The sequence below is a fragment of the Harpia harpyja genome, chromosome 8 (genome assembly GCF_026419915.1).
Source record: "Harpia harpyja isolate bHarHar1 chromosome 8, bHarHar1 primary haplotype, whole genome shotgun sequence".
NCBI classification, from domain to species: domain Eukaryota; kingdom Metazoa; phylum Chordata; class Aves; order Accipitriformes; family Accipitridae; genus Harpia; species Harpia harpyja.
The window spans coordinates 40,605,305-40,631,256 of NC_068947.1; the positions used below are offsets into that span (position 1 = coordinate 40,605,305).

Consider the following 25,952-nt stretch of genomic DNA (forward strand, 5'->3'; position numbering starts at 1 on the left):
GTTCTCTAAGTATTCCTACATTTTTCTTCTGCCTACCTTGCTTCAAAAACACAGTATGAAAAGAGTCTGACACTTGTGCACAGAGGGACTACGTCTCCCTTTCTATTTACCTACCAGCTACTCAATCTGAGCTTTTATTTAGCAATGAAAACCCAAAGAACACAGTTTTGCTATCCATGGGTGCTTGTTTAGTTGGTTTTTTTATTCACACCTTCCCCCACCCCCAAAAAAAGAAAAGACCTGAGCAGACCTGGATCTCTAACCTTTGTCCAACTCACGGTACACAAGGTCAGACAAAACTGCTCTTTGGAAGCTCAGGCTGCATATATAAAGACCCTGTTTGGATAGACCCATGACTAGATCCACACAGAAGGACAAAAAGAAAACAAAACCAAAACAGGACAGGCCCTAATGTACAAAGAGCTGATGTGTGGATTTTGGTTGTTGGTTTTTTTTTTTTAACATATTCCTTCTTCTCAGAGATCTAAAAACCTATTTGTGGCATTTTTCAGAATCTCAAATCATTGGAAGGAGGCACTCTCCTGATATTCAACATTTCCACCAGATAGCTCTAACAAGGGGGGAAAAAAAAAAAAATATTGAGTGGGGTCCTGAACAGAAGATGAACTCAAGAGGAAGTTCCTTCATGTTCAAATTAGGTACAACACACAAAGCATCGTCTTTTTTTCAAAAACTTTAACATGCTCGGAAAAACAGTACACAAATTCTCTTTTTCATGAATCAGGACTTGAAGGAAGTATTGTCTGGCAAGAAAAGAAATTGTGTGTGTGTGTGTAAATGTAGTCATTACATCCAAATATAAAACCAGAACAATTTTTAGCATTACTGATTACTGAAACAACCCCATATCTTCCATCCCTCACCACAAAAAAACAAAAACCAAAACAAAAAAAAAAAACCAAAACCCCAAAAGCTGTTCTCTTTGAAATACAAACACGCTCTACTACGTTGTCTTTTATGAGTGATTATCTCAGGTTTTACAGCATGACTGTCTGGAAAACCCTCTGATAAGATGCAAACGCCACTTTGCACACACAAAACACCAGGACTAGGGAGAACGGAGGAGATTTCCAAAAGGAGCGGAGGAACGGCAGGCAGAGACAGCAAGAAGAGAGAGAAATAACCCGCCAGCACTTCTGCTGACGCTTCCCACTTTTGCGAGCACAAGCGTAAAAACCTTTCCTAAGCTGCCCAGTCACTTCCACTGGCAGCTGGCCCTCCTCGCCCCAGGGAGCCTGGCCCCTTCTCCCAAGAAGCCACAGCTCCAAGGGGAGCTGGCAGAGGTTTCGGGGGGCAAAGGGGGCAAGGCAGGGCAGGGCAGGGGCATGCACACCTTGCCGCTGGACTCTACAGCCCTACCTCTAAGCAGGCAAACCAACCGCCTGTATCCTATAGACTACAGCGCCAAGCGGATTAGGGATGAAAAGGCAGGCTCCTGCCCGCCTAACACGTTCCTCACCGATTTGCATCAAGGACATCGGTGAGAAGGGAGGGAAACATCTGAACAGGTTACAATCCTTCAGCTGAACCTGCTCGCAGGTGCAGCTCGAAATGGGAGCAGTGGCCCTGCACAGGCGTCGGGCCATTGCTGGTGGTCCCTGACAGGCAGCCCACTGCTCCCGCATCCCACTGCTCCCGCATCCCCATGGCTTCCCGCCCTGGCCTGCCCGGGAAGGGAACCCCCCTGCAGGCTTGCTGTCTGTATGCAAACTAGACAGGTTTAAGAGTATCCTATCCCCGTTTTGCTCAAATCCATAGAGATTTGAATTAAAGCACACAACTGTGAAGTTAATGTCTCGAATCTAAGACTCAGTAATACAAGTTGGCCTAAAACCTAACGACCTCGGTTTCTACATGGATGGTAACATCAGTACAGTATGAATGCATGTTAATAGGGTCAGAGACTTGTAGCTGCTGAGAAAACTTTTTTCAAAGAAATACTAAGCGTCCTTTCAGAGACAGTTTCAATAAGAAACTGCTTCAACCATCTTTGTGTGTTCTGAAGACCTTTTTTTTTTCCTACCCAAAAGTTGTTTCAGTAATACATAAATTACATTTGACTACCAAGTTTAATCCTGACCTGAAGCAGTGTGCACTGCTTTACGTTGACTAGAGACAAAGAGAGAAACTCTGTCCCACTCTGCTACTCTCCATTTCGGAAGGGGGAGAAGCAAGGAGACCCATATTTTAATGAAAATACTCAGAACCACAACCAAGCAGAGAAAGCTCTGATGATGGATGTTGAACCCACACCAATGTATACCTGACTCCACAGCACACACGGCTGAACAGCTTATAGCAGAGTCTCATTTTTTTTACCCACTTACCCACAAAACAGTGCCATCATCTAAAACAAGAAGTGCTGGATCCCTGCAGCGCAATTTGTGGGTTTTATGTATGTACATATTTTAACAGAGCCCGCAGGATGACTGAAGGCAATTTACATGGGTTCTAACATTTTTTTAGGATGGCTGAATGGTACTGTCCATCCGAGCTGTTACAGCAGCACGCTATTTAAGCATTAGCTTCACAGACTGCAATAATACAAGGCACCTGAAACAGGTAACATTTGAATTTCAAAACATGGCAGCTTATGCTTTGCTGTACCCTCCTGATGGCTAGATCTGGATGGACATACTGCAAATGCTAACCACCAAGAAAAACTAAAGGAAGAGAAAAAATTACCAGCCGTTCCATCTCCTGCTCCCTAAGCCGCTCTTCCCTCTGCCTCCTGTGATAGTCCATGAGGTCTTCTCTTCCTGAAATGGAGCTAATGCTGTTCTTCCGCTCTCGCATGGACGTTTGCAGTGAGTTTGGCGTCTGTCTGTAACTTTCCAGATCTGGGTCGTCAAGTTCCATGGAACTGGTGGAAAGATTTCTTCGGACAGAGAAAGACCTGTCAAAATCCACTGGGGAGAAAGAACTACTAGGACTTGTTCCTGAGAGTCCAAGTCTATCGAAATCATCGGAAAGATATGGGGAAGAAGGTGCCAAAAGCATTTTTTTAGCAATTCGAGGGCTTGCAGGAACACTAAGAGTTGAACTGACGTAGGGATTATTCCCAGAGACAGAGTTGGCATGTGGTGAAACCCCTGAGCTGCAAGAAGAAAAATTCAGGTAATTATCAGCATCTAAAGCATTCTGAGGTAGATCTTTTTCTCCAAGTTTTTTCCTTTTAGTATTACCCAGAGAGCTTCTGGGAGGCAAACTTAATGGCACCAGCTGGCTTTCTGTTGATTTATAAAGTCTGGGTAGGGAACGACTGTACATTCCCATATGACTTAGAGATCCACCAGAGTATTTCCTAGGCCGTGAACCCAGAGTGTCCATCACCACATCCTTGTGCTTAACTGGTTTTATGTGAAGGGCCAGGCTGTCTTCAATATTCATCCTCCTGCCTTGCTTTGGGCTAGAAGGCATGCTGGCCGCCCCCGAATTGCTAGCAGGTGAAAGCATCAGCTCGTTCCCCGAGCTTCCATTCCACATTGTCAGAAGAGAGCCCGAGATCTTCTTCGTCTCCAGCATTCCTGGGAAGTAGACGTTGTCATACGATTTGTTTTTCTGACTGTACTTTGAGTAGTGAAACTTATCCATGTGTCCAAAGGATTTTTCATTTTCTCTGCTGGTATGAATATCAAAGTCTGTCCTTCCTAAGCTGTACCCACTGAGGGATGGAGACGTGCCTGATACAGAACCCAAATGCTTTACAGAGATGCTTTTATCTGGAAGATATGGGCTTTCACAGGGGAACTGCTTGCCTCCTTGAATTTTGGTAACAGAGTGTGTATTTTTAACACTGGAGGAAGGATTAGGTTTAACTGGCATAGGTTGTGAAAGGGTTAAATACGAGCCAGCATAGTCCCCGTTTGTTTTAAATTTGAGACTTGATGAATATTTCTTTGGGTTGAGGTTTTCCATAATATCCTGGAGGCCATTTTCAAGGGAATTTGCCACAGAACCCTTTCCCAAACTAGCATTTTGTAATTCCATCTGGTTTTGTGTGTGGCTATACTCTGCCATAATCTTACTGGAATCTGTAAGGAAGAGAAAACAAGAAAAAAAAGTTTTTAGCAAGTAAGCAGCCTCTTGCATGTGCATGCCTGCACATTAACTTGAAAAGAACACATTTTGTAATAATTACTGCGCTTGTAATAAATGTGGGTACAGGGATATCGCCAAATTCATCCTACAAATCAGCAACACAGTTGGAAAGAGGCTAGACCCTTTCTTTGGTGTCCTATCCATTGCATGATTCTATGGCTCAGCCTTTATAATCCTGAGCCTCCTAAGATGTCCATGAAGTAAGGAAGCATTAGTGTCCTGATGTTTTACAGCTGAGGAACTGAGGTGCGGGGAGAAGATGCAAAGCAGACAGCAAGGTAAGGAACTGAATGCAGATCTCCCAGGGCTCAGGATACAGAACATAGGATACTGCTCTGGACCACCTCTTCTTTTAACCTGTGCAGCTAATGCATCCGAGCCCCAATATACTAATGAGCTCAATTCAAAGCTCAGTAGGAGTTTGTCACCTTTCTGCTTACTCTGTGAATTGTCGTGCAAAGCTTCATGGAAAAGCACAAAACGGAGGCCCTTCTTTCAAGGTGTTTCAGCTCAGTGCTCTTAAAATACAAAGGTGTAACTACATCTGCAAAGGGCACTTTAGTTAAAAGATAGTCTTAAGAAGTATAATGCTAAGCTCCATGACTTCATTCAAAACAACAACAAAAACACATGACCATTAAAGACACCGACAGGGGTTTAAGGTTCCAGGTCCTGACGCTTGTTCAGAATTATCATTTATATTCTGGAAGAGGACACTGACTGAAAAAGCCTTTGCTGTGGTGGATGTTACTGCTCAACAATGTGTCAAGCTTCAGCCTACAGTTCTGAGCCCCAGTTTGCCAAAAGCAATGAAAGAAATTCAGCTCGTGACAGTGTCAGTCGCTGCCGGAGATAAACAGGATCCCCAGCAGGCTACACTTAGACCTCAGCTGATGTAGAAATGGCACCATTAACATTTACAGCAGCTCCTTGGATGTGCTAGGCTGTGCTTCGAATTAATAAAGCACTCTTCAGTGTCAGTTCCTACAGTGCCAGCGAGTATTGCTTCTGAAAATAAGGGTCATTTCTGGGATTTACTCTTGACTCAGTCACATTTCACCTGTGACTTCAGCCACCTCATGAGAAACCTGATTTCAGCTTGTCACTCGGCAGGAAAACCTAACATCCAAATGTGTTAAGTGCCTTTAAAATCCTCAGCAGCAATACTTTAATCCTCTTCCAAGTACCACTTCAGACAATTATATGAACCTAGACACAAAACTTGGATTCCCACCGCCCACCAGAGCTGATACGATCTGGTTTCATTGAGGACTGCTAAGTTCAGATATCTAGTCAAAGGTGGCAATGCATTCTTTGAGCAGGTCCTCATTTCTGGGACCTTCCTTGCTAACAAGGCAAAAAACCCTGGAATTCATTACTGTCCAGGGCATCGTTCAATAGACCTCTGTTGCACAGGCTTCCTCTACACAACCTGTGGTAAGTCTAAGTGCGTAACAAGACATTCTCCTCAATTCTTAAGGAACAAACCCAGAAGTTTAAGAACAAAGGTAACCATCATTAATAATGTAATTGAATAGGCAGAAGATAAATAGGAGGCAGCATTGGGGGGAGGGGGGGACAAAAAAAAAAAAAAAAAAAGAAAAAAAACAAACCCCACCAAAACCCAAACACCATCTTGAGCATAGTGGACCTGGCTAAGCATGTGTTAATTACAAGCTCTGCTAGTGGCCAAAAACATTAACTTGCAGCTTCAAAACCAAGCCTCAGGTTTACTACTACACAGAATTTAATATTTTTATGCTGACTGATTTTTTTTCCTGTAGTTTTAACGTGTTTGTTATAATGATACAACTATCTAAGTTGCCTTTGAACCAGTAAGTTCACAGAACTCTCTGTCAGACCATCACCGCTGTGAGCAGTGAAACCGCAGTTTCTTATAATTTGACATTTTACTTGACATTTTTTAGCTATTTTCACAATTTTTGATCAACAGCAATGATGAAGTCCAAATGAACAAAAGCAGGAACGTGACACACGTTCAACAGAACTCTTGTCGGGACAAGACAAAACCATCTGGAAAAGATCAAGCATTCATCATATTAGTGGTGTTAAAAGGAAGAACAACAAGATATAAAAGTTATTTAAGAGCACAGATATAAAGCACAATGTATACGCCTTGTATACATAACTTTACATTGTGGAACGGAACCTAACTTCCATCCTCGTCTCTCTTTCTCCTTCCCTCTTCCAAACCTCTCTTAAAATTGAAAGCTAATCTCATATCAAAATTGCACCATCCAAATCATAACTTGAATACAGCTGAAGTTCAAATGTTTTTGCATAAATTCCACTGGCTCCTATATAAATAGCTTAGCAGACACATTAATGGGACATTAATAATTGTTTATTACTCCCTTGTAACACCAGTAGGGCACATTTAATTCTACAAAGACTGGATGCTTTTGCCAAAAAACAAGTTAGCTCATGGAAACTTTCAGGCCTGTTCACCACAGCAATGAAGGGTTCATTGTACTTGAAATCCAAGCAAGTACAGTAAGAGTAAGAAAAGGTCATGATACCTTCATGTAGCCACTCGGATTCAACTTTTCTCTACCATACCTTATGCCAGTTCTGCGTTTTTGGTTCCAGCACCACAGTGCCCGCAATCATATGGTTAAATCCCAACTGGACGACAGCACGTGTTTAGCTGAACCATAGCTGCTTCCCACAAACCAGATCTTGTTTGTTTTGTTTATTTTTAGGGTAATGTTTGGGATGAGACTTTACAAATATGCCAGGATGCGTTACACATCCTGGCTGACGCTGCCTTCACATGCAGCTATAGGGACTGAGGCTGGGAGCTCCGGCACGTGGCGTGCCCTAAACCCATCCTGCATCCAGGTCAGCCCCAGCTTTCGCTTAGTAACCTTCAGCGCACAGCGCAAGGCTCCTCTGTTTAGCAAAGTATTTGCTGCCTGGAGCTATACAGAAGGAAATTCTTCCATTTTTTTTTATTTTCTTTCTTTTCCCCTCATTCCTTTTCTTCCATTCCGGAGTTGTTTAGCTGGGGGTCACCGATATCTATTCCGGCCAGGCATTAAACTGATGGGGGAGGGTTGGCTGCCTGTAGCATATCCAGCCGTGGCCTTATTTTGGCTGGTAAATGGAGTTAGACATGGAATAAGAACAAAGCGCTGATCTTATCTATGTGTCAGGAGAATTAAAGGACCAAAATCAATAACAAATTCTAAAAGATCTCAGTACATTTACAAACAAACTTCATTTTTATTAATTGATTACCTGATCCAACATTCTGAAAGGAGGAGAGGTTACTTCTGTTTGGCATCATATTCATCTTCTACAGGATGGTTAACACAACGCTAATTTGAGTGAACCAGATAAATTTTGACCTGCAAATAAAGTAACAAAAGAAAAAAATGTTGGGTTAAGAAGTGTATTCTGAGAATATTTTTCAAGTGTACAGTATAGAGCAAAATTAGGTTTTCTTATGGTAAAATTTCCAGAGACAACTCAAACAGAAATATGTTAAAAGATATTTGGAAAGAACACTCCATGTTTAATGTGGAGACTGTAGAAAAAAAAACTGTTTGCAGTTGTTTTATAAGCTTAAAAGTCCACATAATTTGATTTGATAATCAGGTATTATCTATGATCCTGACTCTGTGCAGGCAGTTACTAGTCACAGCTCCCGAGTTTTGCCTGTGATCCTGTGGCTTGCTTAAGAAATCATTGCGAGGTTGGACTTTTCTGCTGAAGATTTTATTTTTGAAAGCCCATAGCTCAATTTCAGCCCACACAACACCAGGATCCTGCAATTATGAAGAAACCTATGCAACAACAGGTATGCGATCCAAAACACAGAAACTGTTTTGGCATGCAATGACTTCCGAGGTTCCAAAGAAGCCAGACCAGGAATGCAGAGATTCTTTAAAGTTTATTAAAAAAAAAAAAAAAAAATTGATATGGCTACAAGAGAGACTTGGCTTAAAAAAAAAGTCAAAATTAAATCCCAGCCACTAAAGACTAAAATTAAATCTAAATCCAAATAGAAGATCTCTAGTGAGCTTCTCTATTAAAAGATTTTTTTTTTATATACACACATGTTTTTTAAAAGGTCGACAAAAAAGCTTTAAAAAAAATCGCATCGAGTGACAAAATTAATGGTGACCATCTGTAGGTCCTCTGGGCTTTAACTCTGGACAAGCAAATAGAAACGCGGCAGAAAAACAAGTGAAGAATGGAGACAGATGTCTGGGCTGTCTAGAGACGAGTCACCTATTTAATTAACCGCAGTCGTCACAGCCGCAACGTTTCAGGTCTCTGTTGCACAGACTTTTCGCGCCATGCTTTTTCACGCTCTTCTCCTGGGAGGACAGCCCTGGGCGAAGGGAGCTGACCGCTAATCCCTGCAGAGGGACGCTCCTTCACCATGACCTCTGGCTTCTCCCTCACCCACGGGGGGCCAGGTCCTGTCCCTCCCCCCTGCTCCCCCAGGAATCCCCCTGCCCTGGTCTCACTTCACAGTGCCTTTTCTTCCTCTGCAGAGGTCATGTCTCACTCCTATGGAGAGAGTTTCCACCCCATCGGGCACCTCTCCCCCCCTCACAGCGAGAGGTGGGCTTCACCCTGACAGCCTCCTCCAAGAGCACGCAATCTACCGTTCCCCGAAAAGGGTGCTGCCCTCCAAGGAGCCAGGGCGAGGAAGGAGACCCTCAGAGCGCCGTACGTACCTCCTGGGGGGACTCACCCACCCCGCCTGCCCTCTCCAGCACCACAGGAGCGAAGTTCTCCAGAGCAGATGGTGGGAAACAGCCTGGAGAGCAGATAGCTTTTCAACCCCAGTTTCATGCTCAACAGGTTATTTTGTTGACCTAAAACATTCACTGTCCTTTTCACCTTACTGGGTCTTCCACCCCATGGAGAGACTCCTTCCCTAATTCCTTCCAGCTTGCCTCTCATCCTCCAAACTCGAAACCTGGGTAGCATCCCAGGCGCCTTCCTTGCCAGGAGTGGGGCTGGGGGCTGCCTGCGGACCCCCCGGCAGGGCTGCGGCCAACAGGCACCTCATCCTGGCAAGAGTTAACAGTGGTTCTCCTGCTTGTCGAACTGGCTCTCTGCCTTTTGCCTGCCTACGAAACACGAAGGACTGGGACAGAAATCCTGTTAAAACTGCTGCTACGTTGCCGTCTTGGCATATCGCTTGTGTAATCTCTATTAAAAATACTGTACTTCAAGCCCAGAGCTCCCCAGAAAAGAATGAAGAATTTAACTTTTCGGGACATGTTCAGCTTGACACAGAAAACTAGTGACTCTCAACATTTCAGACTGTTCTGTAACAAAAGTATAATTTTATCATCGAACAGAAAACTAAAATAGGGACAACTTGGAATTAAAAGACGGAAGGAAGGGTTCCTTTGAAACAAAGGAAAAGGTATAACTGGGTTTCCTGTGTCTCTAACATTGCTGCTTTATGGTTAAAATCATTGGTAAGATCACCAAAAAACCCATCCTTTCTATCTCATAAGATGATGGCTACCACTTAATCAATGTGACAAACATTAAGGAGAGAAGAGCTGAGAGGGAAGGGTTTCTATGTAATTGAAAATTTAATCTTCAGTCCAGCTTGGTGAATACCTGGATTTGCTAATAGCCAAAAGGAAAAATGTCTTTTTTAAGGTTAAATATTTATATGGTTTCAGTTCAAGTTTGAGAACTCATTACACATCTCGGACAATGAGAGATGAGAGAAGTCGTCACCTAGCAATAATTGGATTTTTGGGGGGAAGAACTTTCTAAAACTCTCCACTGTGACCATAAACAAGAAACAATTAATGAATTAATGAGCTAAGCAAATGAACAGCTCAAAATCCACAGTTTATCTGCTCTCGTGAAATCATATTCTTTCAGATGAGGGTTATGCAGGGCCTCATCCAACAACCAGCAAGGCTGACTCTCATTACAGAGCACATGCCACGCTCTGTCTTGGCTGGAACGAAGCAAAATGCTTTCATGTGGGATTTATAAAGTCATCTGAAGTGAATGTATACAGCATTACCAATCATGTTTCATCTCTACAGTGCCCAGGCCAAATTAAGTTTTGTTTCACTAACAACCAGAAGAAACAGTGATTCACGACTCAAACAGGCGGCGAGTCAAACAAAGGATTCCGGTTTTAAGATATTATAACACAGGGTGGCTTTACAGCAAAACCTCCTTTCCCTTGGCGTAGGAGCCTAGAGCTACAGCTCAGCCATGCTGCAGGTACAGTTCTACCCAGCGTTCAGGCCATAGATTTAGGGTCACGTTTTCTCAGCCCATAGTTTCTCGCCCCTTCCTTTACTTCTGCCTGGGCTGATACCCACCTCCCTTTAGCAGAGTCTGCTGTGGCACCCACTTTGCTCTTACATTACGAATCAAGTGGGTCGCAGTGCCTCAGGCATTGCTAAAGTGCTCCTTTGACTGAAAATAAACAGTCAATTTTAAACAAAGCTCTCAAATTTGGCCATCTCTCCTTTAAGGCTTTTCTGCTCTTCATTGTTTCTTCATTTTCAGTTTCTCACAAAACATTACCAGCGGCTCCTGCCAGCTCGTGTCCCCTCTCCTGTCCCTGACACTTCTCTTCAGAAACTCTAGCAGTGTACAGCAACCCATGGAAAACAGATGAAACCCCAAGGGATGAAGGGTGAGGACAAAAACCCATCACTGCCACCGTCCACACAACACCATTAGAGTTTAATTTGTTCTGAAACAAGAAGGTTTTCAAATGATTAGGGTCTGTTTCAACCATTCCAATAAAACACACACTGTTTTGGAAACAAGAAAACCTCTTAAATGTTGACACCCTGAACAAAATTTGGTGAATGAGTGCTGATGGCTTTGGTGCCTGGAGATTTAGCTTTCCCACGGTCTAGCACACCTACGTGCATAAATGGACTGCTCCATTACCAAGTTGGTTTACCTCTTTCCTGCATAATCGGAGGACAATGTACTTGCTCCTGATTAAATCAAGCCTGGTTTTTTCCCCTGACTTACTTTGCTTACTTACAAACAGAAGTCTTGATAGGCTCAAACTGATGGGAAAGTAAAACTCACCAGGATCTATAGTTTACCTCCAAAAACAGTTAAGTGTAAATCCATCTTTCCCCAACCCCTTAAAGCCTACTGTCAAACCAAAACAATATATTCACAGAAAGGCACCTGCATAATTTGGTGGAGATTCTGTACCCATAAACTAGTGAATGGACACATCCTTAAGAGAGAGCACAGCCAACTCTGCCAAAAACTGGGCAACTCCGCAAGGCTGTTATCTAAAGGTCGCCTTAAACATCCTTCTTCATTTCCTCCTCCTCCTCCCCCACAACACAATATACTAGACCCTAATCTACAGCTAATTTCCTGCCAGCACAGCCCTGAAATCTGCTCATTCCCTGGCTTTTCATGATATAGGTCCTGCAATACACTGTTCCCCGCAGTGCAAGTGAGCATAAGGTCTGGTTACAGGCATAGGGTGTTTTAGCTCCCAAAGCTCACAGCTTGGCACCTTCACCAACACTAAAGAAATTAAAAATCAAATATCTGTGAATCAGATTTAACTAAGTCACTCCCTTGTAATCCTGCAGGTTTCCGATGTGGAAAAGGGAGCGGCAGAGGAAGTCGCTCTTACAGCTTATCTCTTCCTCTGAGAAATTATCGTGTTGGATATTGGAGAAGGAGCAGAAAAAGGGCAATGCAACAACAACAGAAAACACCCTAAATAACTTTATTCCCTTCATAAACCACATCTATTTTACTGGAATAACTACCCCAAATACTCAAAAAATTGCACCCAAATATGACATTTTAAATTATTCTGTCCTATTATATAAACATGATTCTCTCCTACTTGATAAGGATTGATGTTGTAGGCATTGTCACATCAACTGCTCTTTCCAGTAGGTGGATATAATCATTTTAATCAGGTCATGACAACTGACAATTTTAAATGCACATCAAAATGAAAACATTCATTACCATGTAAATACTATAGTTTGGTGAGTACAAATTGAGATTTAAACCATTGACATAAGAGACGCCGACTGCTGAGTGTGTCCAAACAAAAGTGACAGAGAAAATGTTGAAACTTTATGACTTTTGTGCCATAATAGCTACTCTTACCTGAAACTGTTAAAGTACACATTTCAATGAATCTAATCTCATTCCTATGCATCTGGTAGCACAGGAGAGTAGACCACCTACTCAAACCGCATTATTTTAGTAGACATCACTGCCGCCTCCTTATTTTGCAGTCACACAAACCACCGTTTCATCTTGACAAGTTCACTGAGAAAAGTTGAGGTGAGAAGGAGAGTTAATTCTTTTCTGCCCAAACAAAAGCCACCAACAGATAGAAATTTATTAGAAGAGATTTCTGTTAAAACAACGAACTCCTTTCTTCATGCAGAAAACCAGGGATGGCAAGGGACAACCAACCTCAAATCATACTCCTCTTCTCTATCTTGGTACCCTTCTGGCTGTTAAGCTTAAAAGTCGGTTATCTGACCCAATGACTGATTCATCCCATGCCAGTAATGACGAGCTCACTGGTATTATTCTGACACTATTTCATTAACTCCTTTCCTATTGAAAATTTGAGCATGCTCAAAAGATTTGCAAATCGAGACTTAAAAAATTCACACCGACACGGCAAACAGAAAGCTCTGCTGGTAGCTGGTGGACTGTGATTGCTTATATCTCATTGTCCAGACTAACAAAACCCAAAACAACCACCACAGCTGATGTAGTAATAAATGTACATAAATATTCTAGACCAATATAATTCTCACTCCTGAAGCCCAGAAAATGCAGACTTTATTCATCTAAAATTTCAGGAAGGCAGTTGAGTGAAAAACAATTATGAATCCAAATTCATACTGTACAGGAGCAGAAATTCTCACTGTACGAGAGCAGAAAGACCCTAAAGAAAAGTTTCTCCTTTCCCATCCTACCTGACATGATAAACTTGCCTCTAGGATGTCCCTAACAAATTCAATGAGAACTTGCTGTATGCAGCAGGTAGGTAAGTCCCCCAAAAATCTAAGCAGCTAGAAAAACTCATCAGAACAGGTTCAAAGATCATCTACTCCCCACCCCCCCCCCCTTTTTTTTTTTTTGCCTTCTTGGATGTCCTTACCATTTTTTTCCTGTCTATTGCATTTTCCCACTCTCTCAGGCAACCTTTGCCCATGATCTGCTTTCCTCTGTGCTGATTTCTTTCACTGCCACTTTGTGCCTGTCACTTCCATTCGTTAATCAGTTCCCTCCAGTGCCCACTTATTCTGACAGTTTCTGTCTCTCATTTCGTTTGTCCATTTCTCCTCAATTTGTCTCCTTCCTGAGATGCTTGCCCCATATTTCCAAATGTCCCCTCTAGCTCTTTAACGCTTCTTCATTTTCCAGCACTCTCAGGGCAGCGAGCATGCCCCCAGACTAAATGCTTCTCATCACACTTGCTTGGCAAACCACATCGTGACAGCGACAGCTCAAGTGGCGTCCGCCGTGGCTGCTGTGCTACCAAGCCATGGGTCGGTCTGCCTGCACAAATACAGGGCAGCCTTTACCTGCAAGTCCCAGGACTGCGTTCCCTCAAGCGAGGAATACAGGTACTATACCTGCAGTTACACCATTTAATATAATTAAGGAAGTTAATTAAAATGGTTCACTTAAAAACCGATCCCACCTGCATGAGATTTGAGTAAGAAAAAACAAGCCTGGTCACATTTATGGAGTTCATTCCTATATTGCAGTCTCTGGAGGACCTTCTACAGGGGGAAACTCCCCTTGGATTTCCCTGGCATCTTGGATATGCCCCACTGGTCTAAAACAAAGCCTAAATGAACAGCATCTGCTCTGAACACACAAAACAGGGCATCGTCTTGTAGCCGTTTAGTTGATTCAATGGGAAGCACTGTTTGCCATACTAACAGTTACTACACATCAGAATTAACTGTTTGTTTTAACAACTGAAAATGGAGAGAATACACTCCGTGTGCAGAGAACACAGCATTAATTCCTTCATAAACAATCACCAGCACTTCCCCACACCCACTTTCATTATTTAAGCTTTTCTCTGGATCTTCAAGTGGAAAAAGACAGACAAAATCTTCCCATCCAAACCCCTTTAGCCTGTCTGATCCAACTCCAGCCTCAAGGTGGACCTGCAATCTTTACCTCACCCATCCTCTGCTTCCTATCTAAAACCAAAATACTCCAAATTTTTCCTGACGGACTTTGTTCCTTGCCAACAACGGTCAACTGGTGTCTTTGCATACTTGCAAGGAGCTGGTTGCTAACTGTATCTGATAAGCATAGACAGAAAGTGATATGGAAAAAAATGGAAAAAATGACTACTCTTCCTGTCCTACTTGCTGCCAAAGATTTCCATTCCCTCAGTAAAAACACGGACACACAAAAGAGTCAATTTTGCATTTGTCAAAATGGAAGGGAAATAAATTTCTGGTGTGGAAAAGGAACTGTGTAAAATGAAGAAAAATGGTATGATTGGCTCTGGAAAGGATACAGTCTTACCATTTGACTGCCCTAAAAGTATCTCTTTCTCTGTTCCCCTCTTAGTTCAGCCTACCCCTCCGCTTGACAGCAAAGGTAGGCACTCTTCCATTTCCTGATTACTTCATCTCCTTTCTCTCCTACATTTCTTCCTTCTGCTGAGGGAAACCAAGCCCATCCTCGTCCTTTGCGATTCCATTTGGCACTACCATGCCTTACCTCCTCCCATCTCTCTTCCTTTCCCATGTTAATACCTTATCTTTGGGGACCTTATCTATGAGAATGCAGAGAAAGGAAAAATTAAGAAGTTCACCAAATGTGAGAACTTGCAAAACCGCCCCTCTCATCTCCCTCTTCCCCCAAAGGAGAGGGAACATGCGGCACAAAGATGCAATATTCACCGTGTTGTGACTGGCAACGCGTCCACCCAGCTGCCCTGGAGATGCAGACACGCAGGATTCGGGCACGTGCAGAGTCAAGGCGTGTAGACAAGATGACACATTGACAAGATGAGCATTTGGGGGAAAAGGAACCGGTGACAAAAGCCATGTGTTTAAGATCACACAAGCGCTCAGCGGCAGGAGCAGAAAGCCCATCTCTTGAGCCTTTATGTAAGCACAGCCAGTCTGTTTACACTTCTGCACATGGGGAAATTCCTCCGGCAGCTTTGGGGCAGGAGGAGAAGGAGCGGGGACTGTTAGTTTCCAGCCCGTTCCTCCTATTGCCGGTGGGCAGCAGGTAGCTTTCCGAAAGGGCTCTGCTCTCCAAGCCGAATTCACCACCGAGCGGGCGGCTCCGGCCGTCCCCGGGGCACACCCCGGCCGTCCCCGGAGCACACCCCGGCCCCGGCTGCTGACAGGGCTCCACGGGGGGTGACTTAGGAGCTCCGAATCCGTCAGGGGAGACCCAGCCCCAAACCCTCGATTCCCGCAAGCCAACCAGACGTAATGCCGGATCCCTGTTGCTGAACTCCGGCGATGCCGAGACGGCATCCATCACCAGCGCAGCCCTGGGAGAAACCCATCCCCGCTGGGCACGGCAGCCTTCGCACAGCCGCAGGAGGCTTTAAAAGCCACCAGCCTAACAAAGAAGCGCGGACAAAGAGCCCTGTCCTGCGTCTTCCCTTCCACCAGGTAGATCACCGCCGATGGAAAACCAAGCCAAGCCAAGCCAAGCCCCGCGGTTCCTCCCTTGCCTCCTCGGCCCACGGACGCGCGGGGACGGACGCCCCCGCCACCCCCCGCCGCCGGCCGGGGCAGAGGCTTTGTTCGCCGGCGGGGACGCGACAGCGCCCGCCAGCACCGGGGGGAAACACCCGGACAAAGAGGGAGAGGCGGCCGGCGCCGAAAGGAACGCGGGGGTACCCCCGTCCCTTTTAGCTGCTGGGTCTCTGCCGAGCCGGGCGGCAAGGGGGGGGCCCGGGGACCCCGCCGCCCCCACCCGTCAGAAACGCGAGGGGGCCGGGAGCGTGGGGCGTGTGCTGGCACAAACTCCCCCAAAAGTACCCCAAAACCGGGGACAGCCGCGCGCAGCTGAGCCGGCGCCAGCCCGGGCTCTGCGCGCCCGGGAGGGACCCTCTCCCCATCCCCGCGGGCAGCCCCGCAGGGCTCCGCCGCCGAGACCGGAGCCGCCGCGTCCCGGGAGCGCCACGACCCCCACCCCCCCTCCCGCACCCCCCGCCACCTCCGCGGTCCGGCGCTCCCCCCGGCCCCGCACTCACCGCCGCCTCCTGCCGCCGCCGCCCCCCGCGCATCCCGCTGCCCGCCCGCCCGCCCGGCCGCTGCTGCGAGCGCCGCCGCCACCGGGAGCCGCCCCCCGCGCGGCAGCCAGCGCCGCCCCGCGCATGGGGCGCGCCCGCCCCCCGGCGGGGCTGAGGCGTGGGGCACCCCCGCGGGCGGAATGGTTCGCTCCCCTCAGGCCGGGGTCGCGGGAGCGGGGCGGCCGAAGGGGAGCCGGAACGGGGGGGGGGCGGAAGGCGGACGGGCGAAGAGGGGGAAACAGGCACAGATACCCATAGCGTGGGGCTGGGCGGGGGGGGAGGCTCGGCCGACGAGGCGGCGGGGTCTTGCCGGGGCCGCCCCGGGGGACAGCCGGCGGAGGGGCGGCCGCGGGCTCTTCCCGATCCCTAAATATCAGGCGCGAGGCAGTTTCCTGCCCGCGAGATTAGCTGAGCAAACAGGGCGGCTCTGGGAGGGCGCCGGCCCGGTTTTCCTTGCCTGGGGCTGGGGGTGCCTTTACCTGCGCCCTCCCTCCTCCTCCAGCCGTGCTAGAGAGGGGGCTGCCCTCCGCCCTCCCCACTCCGGAGGGGAGCCGGGTTGCCTCCGTGTCCTGTCGGGGCGTCCCCGCCGCTCGCCCCAGCCCGGGGGTCACACCCTGCTCTTACCTGAAGAAAATGCACATCTGCATATATCTGTGCGTACATATATACGCGCGTGTATACACACACAGGACCCCCAAAAGACACCCCCACCCCCCATCCAGGCCCCGCTCACCAGCGAAGGATGGATGCAGGTGGCAGCTGCCACCACCAGCACCGTCGCTGTCCCAAAGTGGGGAGCGGGGCGGTGAGCCCGGCTGGGCCTCAGTGGCGGGGCTTTCAAACCAAGGCAAGCGTACGAACCAACACCGGCTCGGCAAAGCGTGTTCGCCCGAGCAGCGCGCCTCGCCTGCCCCGTGTTTGGCGAGGGGCTGGGGGCACTGATCCGCACCCCTTCAGCGGTTCCCGCTCAGGAGGCTGCTCGGCGACCGAGGCGGCGAGGCTAACCGCTGGGTTGGAGCTGTTACGGAGGAAAACAAAAAGGGCAAAGAGCCTCCGGGGAGATGTCGTCCCACTCCCAGGATCGGTGGGTGCTGGGAGCCCAGGGCGCGTAACGAACCTTCGCCTTCCGAGGGCACGTATAGTGTCAGCCTGGTAAGGAAACCTCCAGCGATGAGAGATGCGAGCCAGCCTGGAGGACTGTGCTCAGGGCAGAGAGCCAGGGTATCCTGCGTAGCGATCTTGTTTCGTGCTGTGTGGCCTCGTCACTCTACCTTTCCCCGTTTGTTTCCCAAAGAGGAAATTCGGGGATCGCGGCGCGTACCTGCCGTGCAGGGGTCCTGCGGGATGAGTTGAAGCTCACAGGTGCTCGGCAGATGTAAACTGCTACCGTGATTGCTGACTGTTCCCATCTGCCGTGGGGAATCGGGGTTCGTTGTGATCCGGTTCCTGCCTCGCGTATTCCAGGGGATATTTTACTTGGCTAAAACTGTGACTTTACCACAATATAAACTTTGTAATAACTCATTAAAATCTGGAATCTGTATAGTAACGCCCACAGTACCAGAGAATATTAAAAAAAAAAAAGAAATGTCCTTGGCTGACAAGCTTTTGAGACTAATTACTCTAACAGGCCAGAACCTAGATGAGGTCTTCTTCTGTGATGCCTCCACAAACATCAGAGTGCTTCATTTGCTGCTAGTGTTGAACCTGGCTCTTCTGTTTTGTTCACTGAACAAGCAAGAAGGAGTACATGCGGTTAAAAAAATAAAGGCATATACGTGTAAGGAATGCAGAGTTAAGGACACGCTCGCAGCTGGAAGAGACGAGGATGACTTTTAACCCTGCCAGAGCCAGAGCCAAAAGCAGCCAGCCTTCTCTTCATCTCATGTGATCTTCCTTTTCCTTTTAAGTGGAAAAACTCTAAGTAATAGTCTGCAAAAATCTCCCTAGGGAAAACAATGCCTAATAGTACAGAAAGGAGTAAGTTTGCACTTGCGGTTAAACTGTTACTCTGAAGGATTTTCGATACGCTGGCTGAAATGTTCCTTTAGTTAGTTCCTACACAGTAGGTGAGGTGGCAGCAAAGCTGGGTCAGACAGAGCATGTGTTTCCCCTCATACATGTACGCTGGGAAAATTTTATCTGAGACAGTGTCATCTGTTTCTTGGCAGCAAAGGAGAGAAAAGTAAGGAATAAAGCTTATTTCTAAAATAACAAGAGGTACTCAAAACCAGCCATAGCTGAGGCCCTAAAATAACTTGGTAAGTTGGAATGTCTAACAGGCAAGAGTCTGGCAATTTAAAACAAACAAAAAAATACTCTCTTGGACATTTTATGAGTAGGAAATACTTGAAAATTAGCAAACAAGTGAAACTCCAAAAACTAAAGAGCTGAAAAGTCTTGTTGGAACAAAAGCAACAATATTACTATTCAAGAAAGTCAGGAAAAAGGGTATGGAAATTTGCACAAGAGCTACAAGTTGTAGATGGGTTCAACAGTCTACCTAGCTAGCTTTAACTGTTTTCATGGCAGTTGCACAGCTACATCAACTGTACTGCATATCATAGAGGCTTTTAAAATTCTCCATGCCTGAGTATGCAAGCATGCCCAATAAAAGTTTAGTTTCCATGGTAATTCATGTAAGTAGAAATCCAATGTTGGAATGTTTGCAAAAAGTATGCTCTAATCAGGAGCATTGAAAATGGTAATAAAATACTTCAGTGCCATGCTTCTGTAACAGGGAAGGAGAGATCACTTCAGCCACATCAGAACTGAAGTCACCTCTGAGCAGACACCTGCAGTCGCAACCTCTGCATTACCTGGTCCCTTACCTTTACAGATTTTATCCACATCAGGTGTGGACATGACTGCATTTCTGTCAAATGAACCAGAGCCCACAGCTGGGAGTTGGTTCAGGCTTTATGCTACCTGCAGGACGAGTGACAATACCCAGCCTGACAAAATCAGTTGAGATAAAGCTACCCATTGATGACTGGGTGTAGTTACACCCAATCTTTTCTTTGGTGGCAAAACTGGTCTGGTTTCTTCCCTTTCCTGCCTTAATTATTCATTTGGGTTCCCAACCTATAGTTTGTGACCTTCTTCGGTGGGCTGACGCAGTTATTTGTGAAAACCAGATCAAGAAAATGATCCAGGTGAAACCTCTTCCTTCCCTGCACCTCTCCCACCTCTGAAAAACGTCCAACTAGTACTTGTGTTAGAGCGATTGATGAGAAGAGGAACAACATAGATCTAAGCAGCTGTGCTTGGGGCTGAGCCTCCGTTTCTTGAACCGGCATCACCAATACACCAATGGATTATTAAATTGCACCCTTTTTGAACAAACATGTCACAACAAATGAAGTCGTGAGCGTCCAGTGCTTTCCAGCATGTAACCAGAGCATTTTGAACCACTGCCTCAGTGAAGAAACCCAGCTGTTGCTTGCCATTGCGGAATAAAACTACACAATTGTTTATAGCTTGAAAATAATAACAATGGTCACAACCAGAACTTCTGGTGAAACTTCAAAGCAAGCAGTGATTCTTCTAACTTCCTCAAAGACGTTTTGAGGCAGTGTAGCAGGCTGGATTCTAGGTACTGAAAGAAACTTGATTTTTAAGGCTCCTTGGGAATCTCTGCAAAATAAAAAGGTAACCTGGAGCATGACTGCATTCATCAGCACCATTCCAGTGAAAAAATCACGCCCAATAGTTACACTGGTCATCCAAGTTAAAAATCTAAAAATATTTTAATGCAGCACACAGTAGAGAGGCATATCAAACAATAATAAAATAACGTAAGCTGAGGTTCCACCATGGAGTGTTCTTGTGACTTGGGCTGAAACTTTCTTAAATTGTCACACAAGAGCTATCAAGAAGAAACTGCCTGGGGAAAATGAGTTACATGAGTAATCAAATCTCATGCTCCAGGGCACAAGTCAATTGCTGGAAGGGTCAAGAAAGGAATTTCCTCACTCTCTTCCTTTGCACAGTTGTACACAATTAACTAAGTTGTAATTGCAAGGCAAGAAAGCGGTTAGGTTTTGCATTCCTCTGAATCATCAAGTGCTGGCTGCTTTTGCAGCTGAATTCAGAGCTTAAGGGACAGGTCTGGTAGATGGGTGTTGTTGCACTTCTGGGAGGCTTTGCCTAGATTTGCAGTGCAGTTGTGAGGTCTGCTCTTCCTTTGATGCTGACTGCCTAGCTCAGAGTATGGCTGCATTGCAGAACTACCATTAAAGTGAGGACTCGACTAATTTAGGCTAGTCTTCCGTTAATAATAAGTAGTTACCTTAAAAATGTCTCTATCAATAAATTGCACAACTCATAATGACTCATTTAAGTAGTAGCAATGTTGTAACCGTAAGGGCCTAAAGATACAAACAAGACAAGATTTGTTGGAAAGGTAACCATTTTTATTAAAGCAACTAGACCATTTAGTGCAATAAAAGATCATTCTTTTTCGTCTTTAAATAGAACATTTCAGTAATCAAAAGGATTTTTCTAACACAGGCCAGACATTACTCTGCTTCAAATCACAAGAGCACTACCCTGTTAGCTTGTGTATGGCTATCTGTCTTTGCAGCTGATTAATTGCTTCCCTTTGCTAGAATCAGCATGCTTCTCTAAATGGGAGTGGCTTAGAGCTTAATTAGCCAACTCTGATACTGCAGCTAAGCTCACTACGGTGTCACTGAAGTTGTTCTGGACACAAGTACATTTTTGATATACGGTCTGTGAGCAAATGTGTTGAAAACTGCAAGCACTAGGTCTACAGGCAAAACCTTGGTCCAGGCTCCTCATAGATGTTAAGTCAGTAGGCAAAGGGTTGGCAGAAGACATGGTACAAATGCCATAGCTACACTGGTTTACAATTATAGTCACAGATTAAGGCATTTTGTACTCACTGGTTGGATACAAGGCTATCTTCATCCTACAATTGCCCCTTCTGACTTATCTTTTTCCCAGCAAGCAATAAGCTGATTCATAAGTTCCCATACGCATCTTAGTTTGGGGCCTTATGATTTGCCTCTGATGTCAAGCCAGGGAAGTTTTCTGTTCTCCTTTGGTCTCTATCCTTATTTATCAAATCTGGATGCAGAAATCTTTTACATATCTAACCATGTGGTGGGTCATGTCAGTGAATTAGTACTTTCTTTAGTAGGAAATTAAATCTAAAAGCATTTAAGCCACTTGTCCAAGGTTACACAGGAAATCTCAGTGGGAGCAAGGTGTGGAACGCAAGAACCCAAGATACTACTTTAATTTCACAGTTAATCTGTGTAAAGATAGATCTCTGCGTTGAAATACTCATTTGGTTTCTTCCTCCTGCAAAAAAAAAATTCCTCCCCTTCAGGTGAAACTCAATTAATTAGTACAGAGTCAAAAGAGGTTAAACAACGCATTTCTACCAAAAGGAAAGATGGTTGCCAAAACTTCCTTCATTCTGTTCGGAGTCATTTGGGCTGGAATTGATGTAGTGGCTTTCATAAAAGGAAAAAGCTCCGCCTAACAAAGCTTAGATAAAATACGTCCTCGCAACTGATTCATGAAGCTGCCTTTGCTGGCAAGTTTTTATATGTGCATTGAGAAGGGTTGTAGAGGTTTTTTTTCTCAGCAGATGGCCTCCAAATGTGAAATTAAGTCCCATTAGCAGCACAAAGGATGACACAATATAGCTACTACTTTCCTGCACTAATAGAGGCAGAATAAGATGCAGACACATAGTTTAGCTTCAGCTTTTGGCGATTTTTCTTCAAATAAGGGTGGGATTAAAAGCAGCTAAAAAACATAAATTATAACCATTTTCTTCCTTTGTAGCCCTTGCTCAAAACTGCCTTAGGTGCTTAGACAAAATATACAAAAAGATAAACGTCCTGAAGACGCACTAATGCCCAATGCAAAATCAACCTAAACCAAAATAGTAGGCAAGTGACAACCTACCATCTAACCTCCCCACTGCACTTACACCCCTTCAACAAAAACCTAAAAATATAGCGAGGTAGGGGGAAGGGTTGCAGAATCGAATACATTTGGCTCCTGTTAGAATCTACAGGAGAAGGGGGAAGATGGACCAGCATCTACCCGCAGGCTTTTTAACTGATGTGTGCTGTAGGAATCTGGCTCCTGAGGCCAGGACAGCTTCTGTACCAGGGAGCGTGTTGGCGTGCAAGGCACGATACGACACATACACCTCACATATGCCCACTGCCACATTAATCCATATCCCGTTCTTCCTTTTTCCCTTACACCAGGCCCATTTTGGGTTACCCTGGGGAACAATGGGGGACCATCCTACTGGTAACGCTGTTTCCCCGTGCCCGTTGTTGGATATGCCACCTTCCTCACGGGGTCTGTCGGCATGCCAGGAACAGGATTGGCCTCTGGCAGGCGGGGCAGGGGGTGAAACCGTGGGAGGGCTCCGGACGACTTTGCCTTCTGCACCTGCAGGGAGGCTGCAAACTGCTGGAAGAGCTGTTGGTCCTGTGAGCTTACTTTAAAGAAAGTAATGCGCTCGGGGTACTTGAGATTCAAAGCTCCACATCTCTCCACCTGCCCAGTCTGCAGTGTTCTGCAGGGGCTACAGGGGCTAGGGCCCCTGCGTTTTAACCAGCAGCTGAAGCTTTACGGGGCACCACCTTGGCTACTGGTACGACGGTAAACTGAAAAGCAAACTAACTCAGCTATTCAGGGAATACGAGAAGTTTGGAAATGCTATTTTACAGGAGCTGGACCGTGTAAAGCCTGCTGGTTTATGCACGTATTCTTGTCTACGTTGCTCACCTGAGAGCATCCGTCTCCATCCCGCAGCGCTGTTCCCGGCAGCCTGGGTAGCCTGTTTGCGAAGAAGTCCTAGACATGCTCGTCAGTCTGGGCTTGCACCGCTGTGGCCATGACACCACACGCTTCCAATGAAATTCCCACTGACTGATGTAGGATTAGGCCCACAGGAAGCAATAAAATATGCTTGCTGATCCCAGAGTATCACAGGAAATTAACATATGACAATCTTTAACACATTGTTTTAATAAATTATAATTTTGTACTGTAGTTTAAAGACCACTGTGAAATCTGAGATAGGAACCCAGGGGTGGTCTCGCTTCTTTTTCATAATGCCTTGTTTGCACGTTGCATTTTTTTTTCCTTTATCTTTGTACTACTGAAACCTTAAAACAGCTGGGGAGGCATCCCAGCGTTCATGAGGAGCAACATTCATTTTTGTTGCAAGCTCCCCGGACTGTCCTGTAAACTAGAAACCCATTCTAACCCAGAAGATAAATGCACTATCTTAGTGATACACTTTGCTGACAGGACATAAATTAGGTAACAATATGAAACAGGGACACAAAAGTAATCCGTAGGAGCCAGGCGATTAAGGCATAAAGAGAGGAAAGGGCTGACAGCGGATCCTCATTAGACTTAGGAACAGTTTGTCATTAGCATGCTTTTTTAAACCTCAGAAATTTAACAGGAGAAATATGTTTCTTTCTGCCTCAGATCTCCTCTTTAGTTAACGGAGGTTTCAGGTTCCCCCTCCCCCCTTCATTTCTGGAGAGGCTGCCAAGTTTTCCCAGAGCTAAAAGCAACGACTTTCTGTTAAACGTTACTTCATGCTTCTGGTATTAATCTAATAGAAGGCTAGATGGGGAGGAGGGGGAAGCAGAAATGAAAGCTGATTTCCTGCCATGCAGTGGGAAATCCATAGAAAATTCAGATCTAACACTAATTTTAACAGCTGGATCACTGCTTTGGCTTTTACATGCCATAGGAACATGCAACTGCATACTTTTTTTTTGTTATAAAAACAAAACACATATCAAGCAAAAGGCAAAATAAAAAGAAGGCTTGCAATTGTAAATATCCTGATTAAACCATCCTATTCAACTATGCTAGAAATATCAACACATTTTGCAAATTGCCTCTCATTTCTGTTAACATTTCCAATAAGAATGTTCATGGAAACAGAAAATATACAAGGAAATCGTCTTGCTAATAAGCACTTCAACAAATATTTACTTGGGAATTGCTCCAGCAACCCCTTTGAAAAGAGTCTTAGCGGGTTTGAGACTCACGCAGTCGGGATGTTGAACTAAAACTCCCTGACGGAGGTAAAAAAATCATAGCAAAAAGAGCAGACTGCGAACACTCAGCGTACAAGTCAGAGACAACAGTCCTGTAGCAGTTCACAGCCATATATAACACACACCAAAAAACTGTGAGCAGCACCTCTCTCAAGCATGCAGCATGCTGGTGGATAACTTCTTATATTCAGCCTCCATTCTCTGGATAAATTCTTTATTAGGAAGGGCTTGACTATTTATTCTGATAATAATTGTTGGGAGGGTATGGCCACAAGTGTAGTCCTTTATCTTGACTATTAAAAAAATGGTTTTTTCCTCCTTTTGTGCTTTTTGCTCTGCCTTTGCTCCACCTGTTTCTCACACACCATATGGCTCAAATCATGACATATTGCAGAAGATTTTTTTACATTGATGCAAAGAAAGCTTAATACAGTACATATGCTGAAATTGAACCATGTTTTGTAGATAAAACAGGGCTACAGCTTGTTTGTGCATGCTGTGTATACTAGGAAGGATCCTTACCACAGATTATCTTGATTATAAAGCTTTACCTGCCCACTGATGCATGCGATCAACAGAACATGGCAGCTGGGTTTTATGTCACTAGCTGCAGCCAGCTGTTAGACTGAAAGTGTTAATAACCATTTTCATCAGTCCCAGGCTTGCATTAAGCAAAATGGAAGACTCAAAGACTCTCAGGGGTAGTGATGGCAGAAAAAACCCAGAAGCTAACACCCAAAACACAAAGTAGAAGCTATGCTATGTGAGCCGGAAGGCTTCTCATGGGGCAGATAAACACAGGACTGGAACATTTGATAGCTTGAAGTACTGACGGGCAGGAGAGACGAAAAATAAAAGCCTTGAAAACAAGTGAGAGAATGAGAAAAGTTGCTGTGGGTATCACATTAGAAAGAAGTTTAAAGAGATGGAGCTTCTTAGGAGTGCAGTACTGCTGAAAAGGCAGACACGCCTAAAAAGAAAACTGTTTCCAGTTTCTTTATTCTGTGTTCATAAAAAACTGGACATTATGCACAGTTTTTAAGTCAACAGGACCATTGCCATCACTCCCTCTGTACTCCAAAAATTCCAGCTGGTATCAGGTTTTCCTTGTAATGGAAACAAGCTGGCAGAACTTCAAAGACTTGATAACAGCTTATACAGAGGAAGGACAGCAATAGTTAGTTATACTTCACTATTAAATATGTTGTTTTCACCTCTCTTTTTTTTTTTTTTTAAAGAGAAGTTGGATAGAATTTGGCAATGCTGAAAATGGTGCTACTTGTAACTGGTCACAGCTCAGGAAGAGAATGTGAAAATGTAGCTGTACAGGAATTTGTTTGGGAAAGGCTATCTAACAGCTCAACTTTCATCAAATATGCCGTGGCCAGGGGCTACGAGCACCATGAAATCACTGAGCTCAGCTGGACAGCTTTTAAATGACTGAAAAACTGAAACAGGAGTTTTGA

The 25,952-nt window shown here is 45.2% G+C and overlaps 1 protein-coding gene across 8 annotated transcripts in view; it reads right to left on the reverse strand.

Moving 5' to 3' along the window:
* PHLDB2 (pleckstrin homology like domain family B member 2) overlaps positions 1 to 25,952 on the reverse strand; it is a 112,961-nt gene that overhangs the window by 55,334 nt on the left and 31,675 nt on the right. For 7 of the 8 annotated variants that reach the window (XM_052794433.1, XM_052794428.1, XM_052794432.1 and 4 more), the window contains exons 1-3: positions 16,367 to 16,444; positions 7,384 to 7,493; positions 2,707 to 4,055 (exon numbers count right to left, since the gene is read on the reverse strand). In XM_052794433.1, the coding sequence (XP_052650393.1) occupies positions 2,707 to 4,055; positions 7,384 to 7,438 (1,404 nt within the window). In that variant the 5' untranslated portion in view covers positions 7,439 to 7,493; positions 16,367 to 16,444. Of the gene's footprint in view, positions 1 to 2,706; positions 4,056 to 7,383; positions 7,494 to 16,366; positions 16,445 to 25,952 lie in introns of those variants that run through there. The other variant, XM_052794426.1, reaches the window with a different exon arrangement.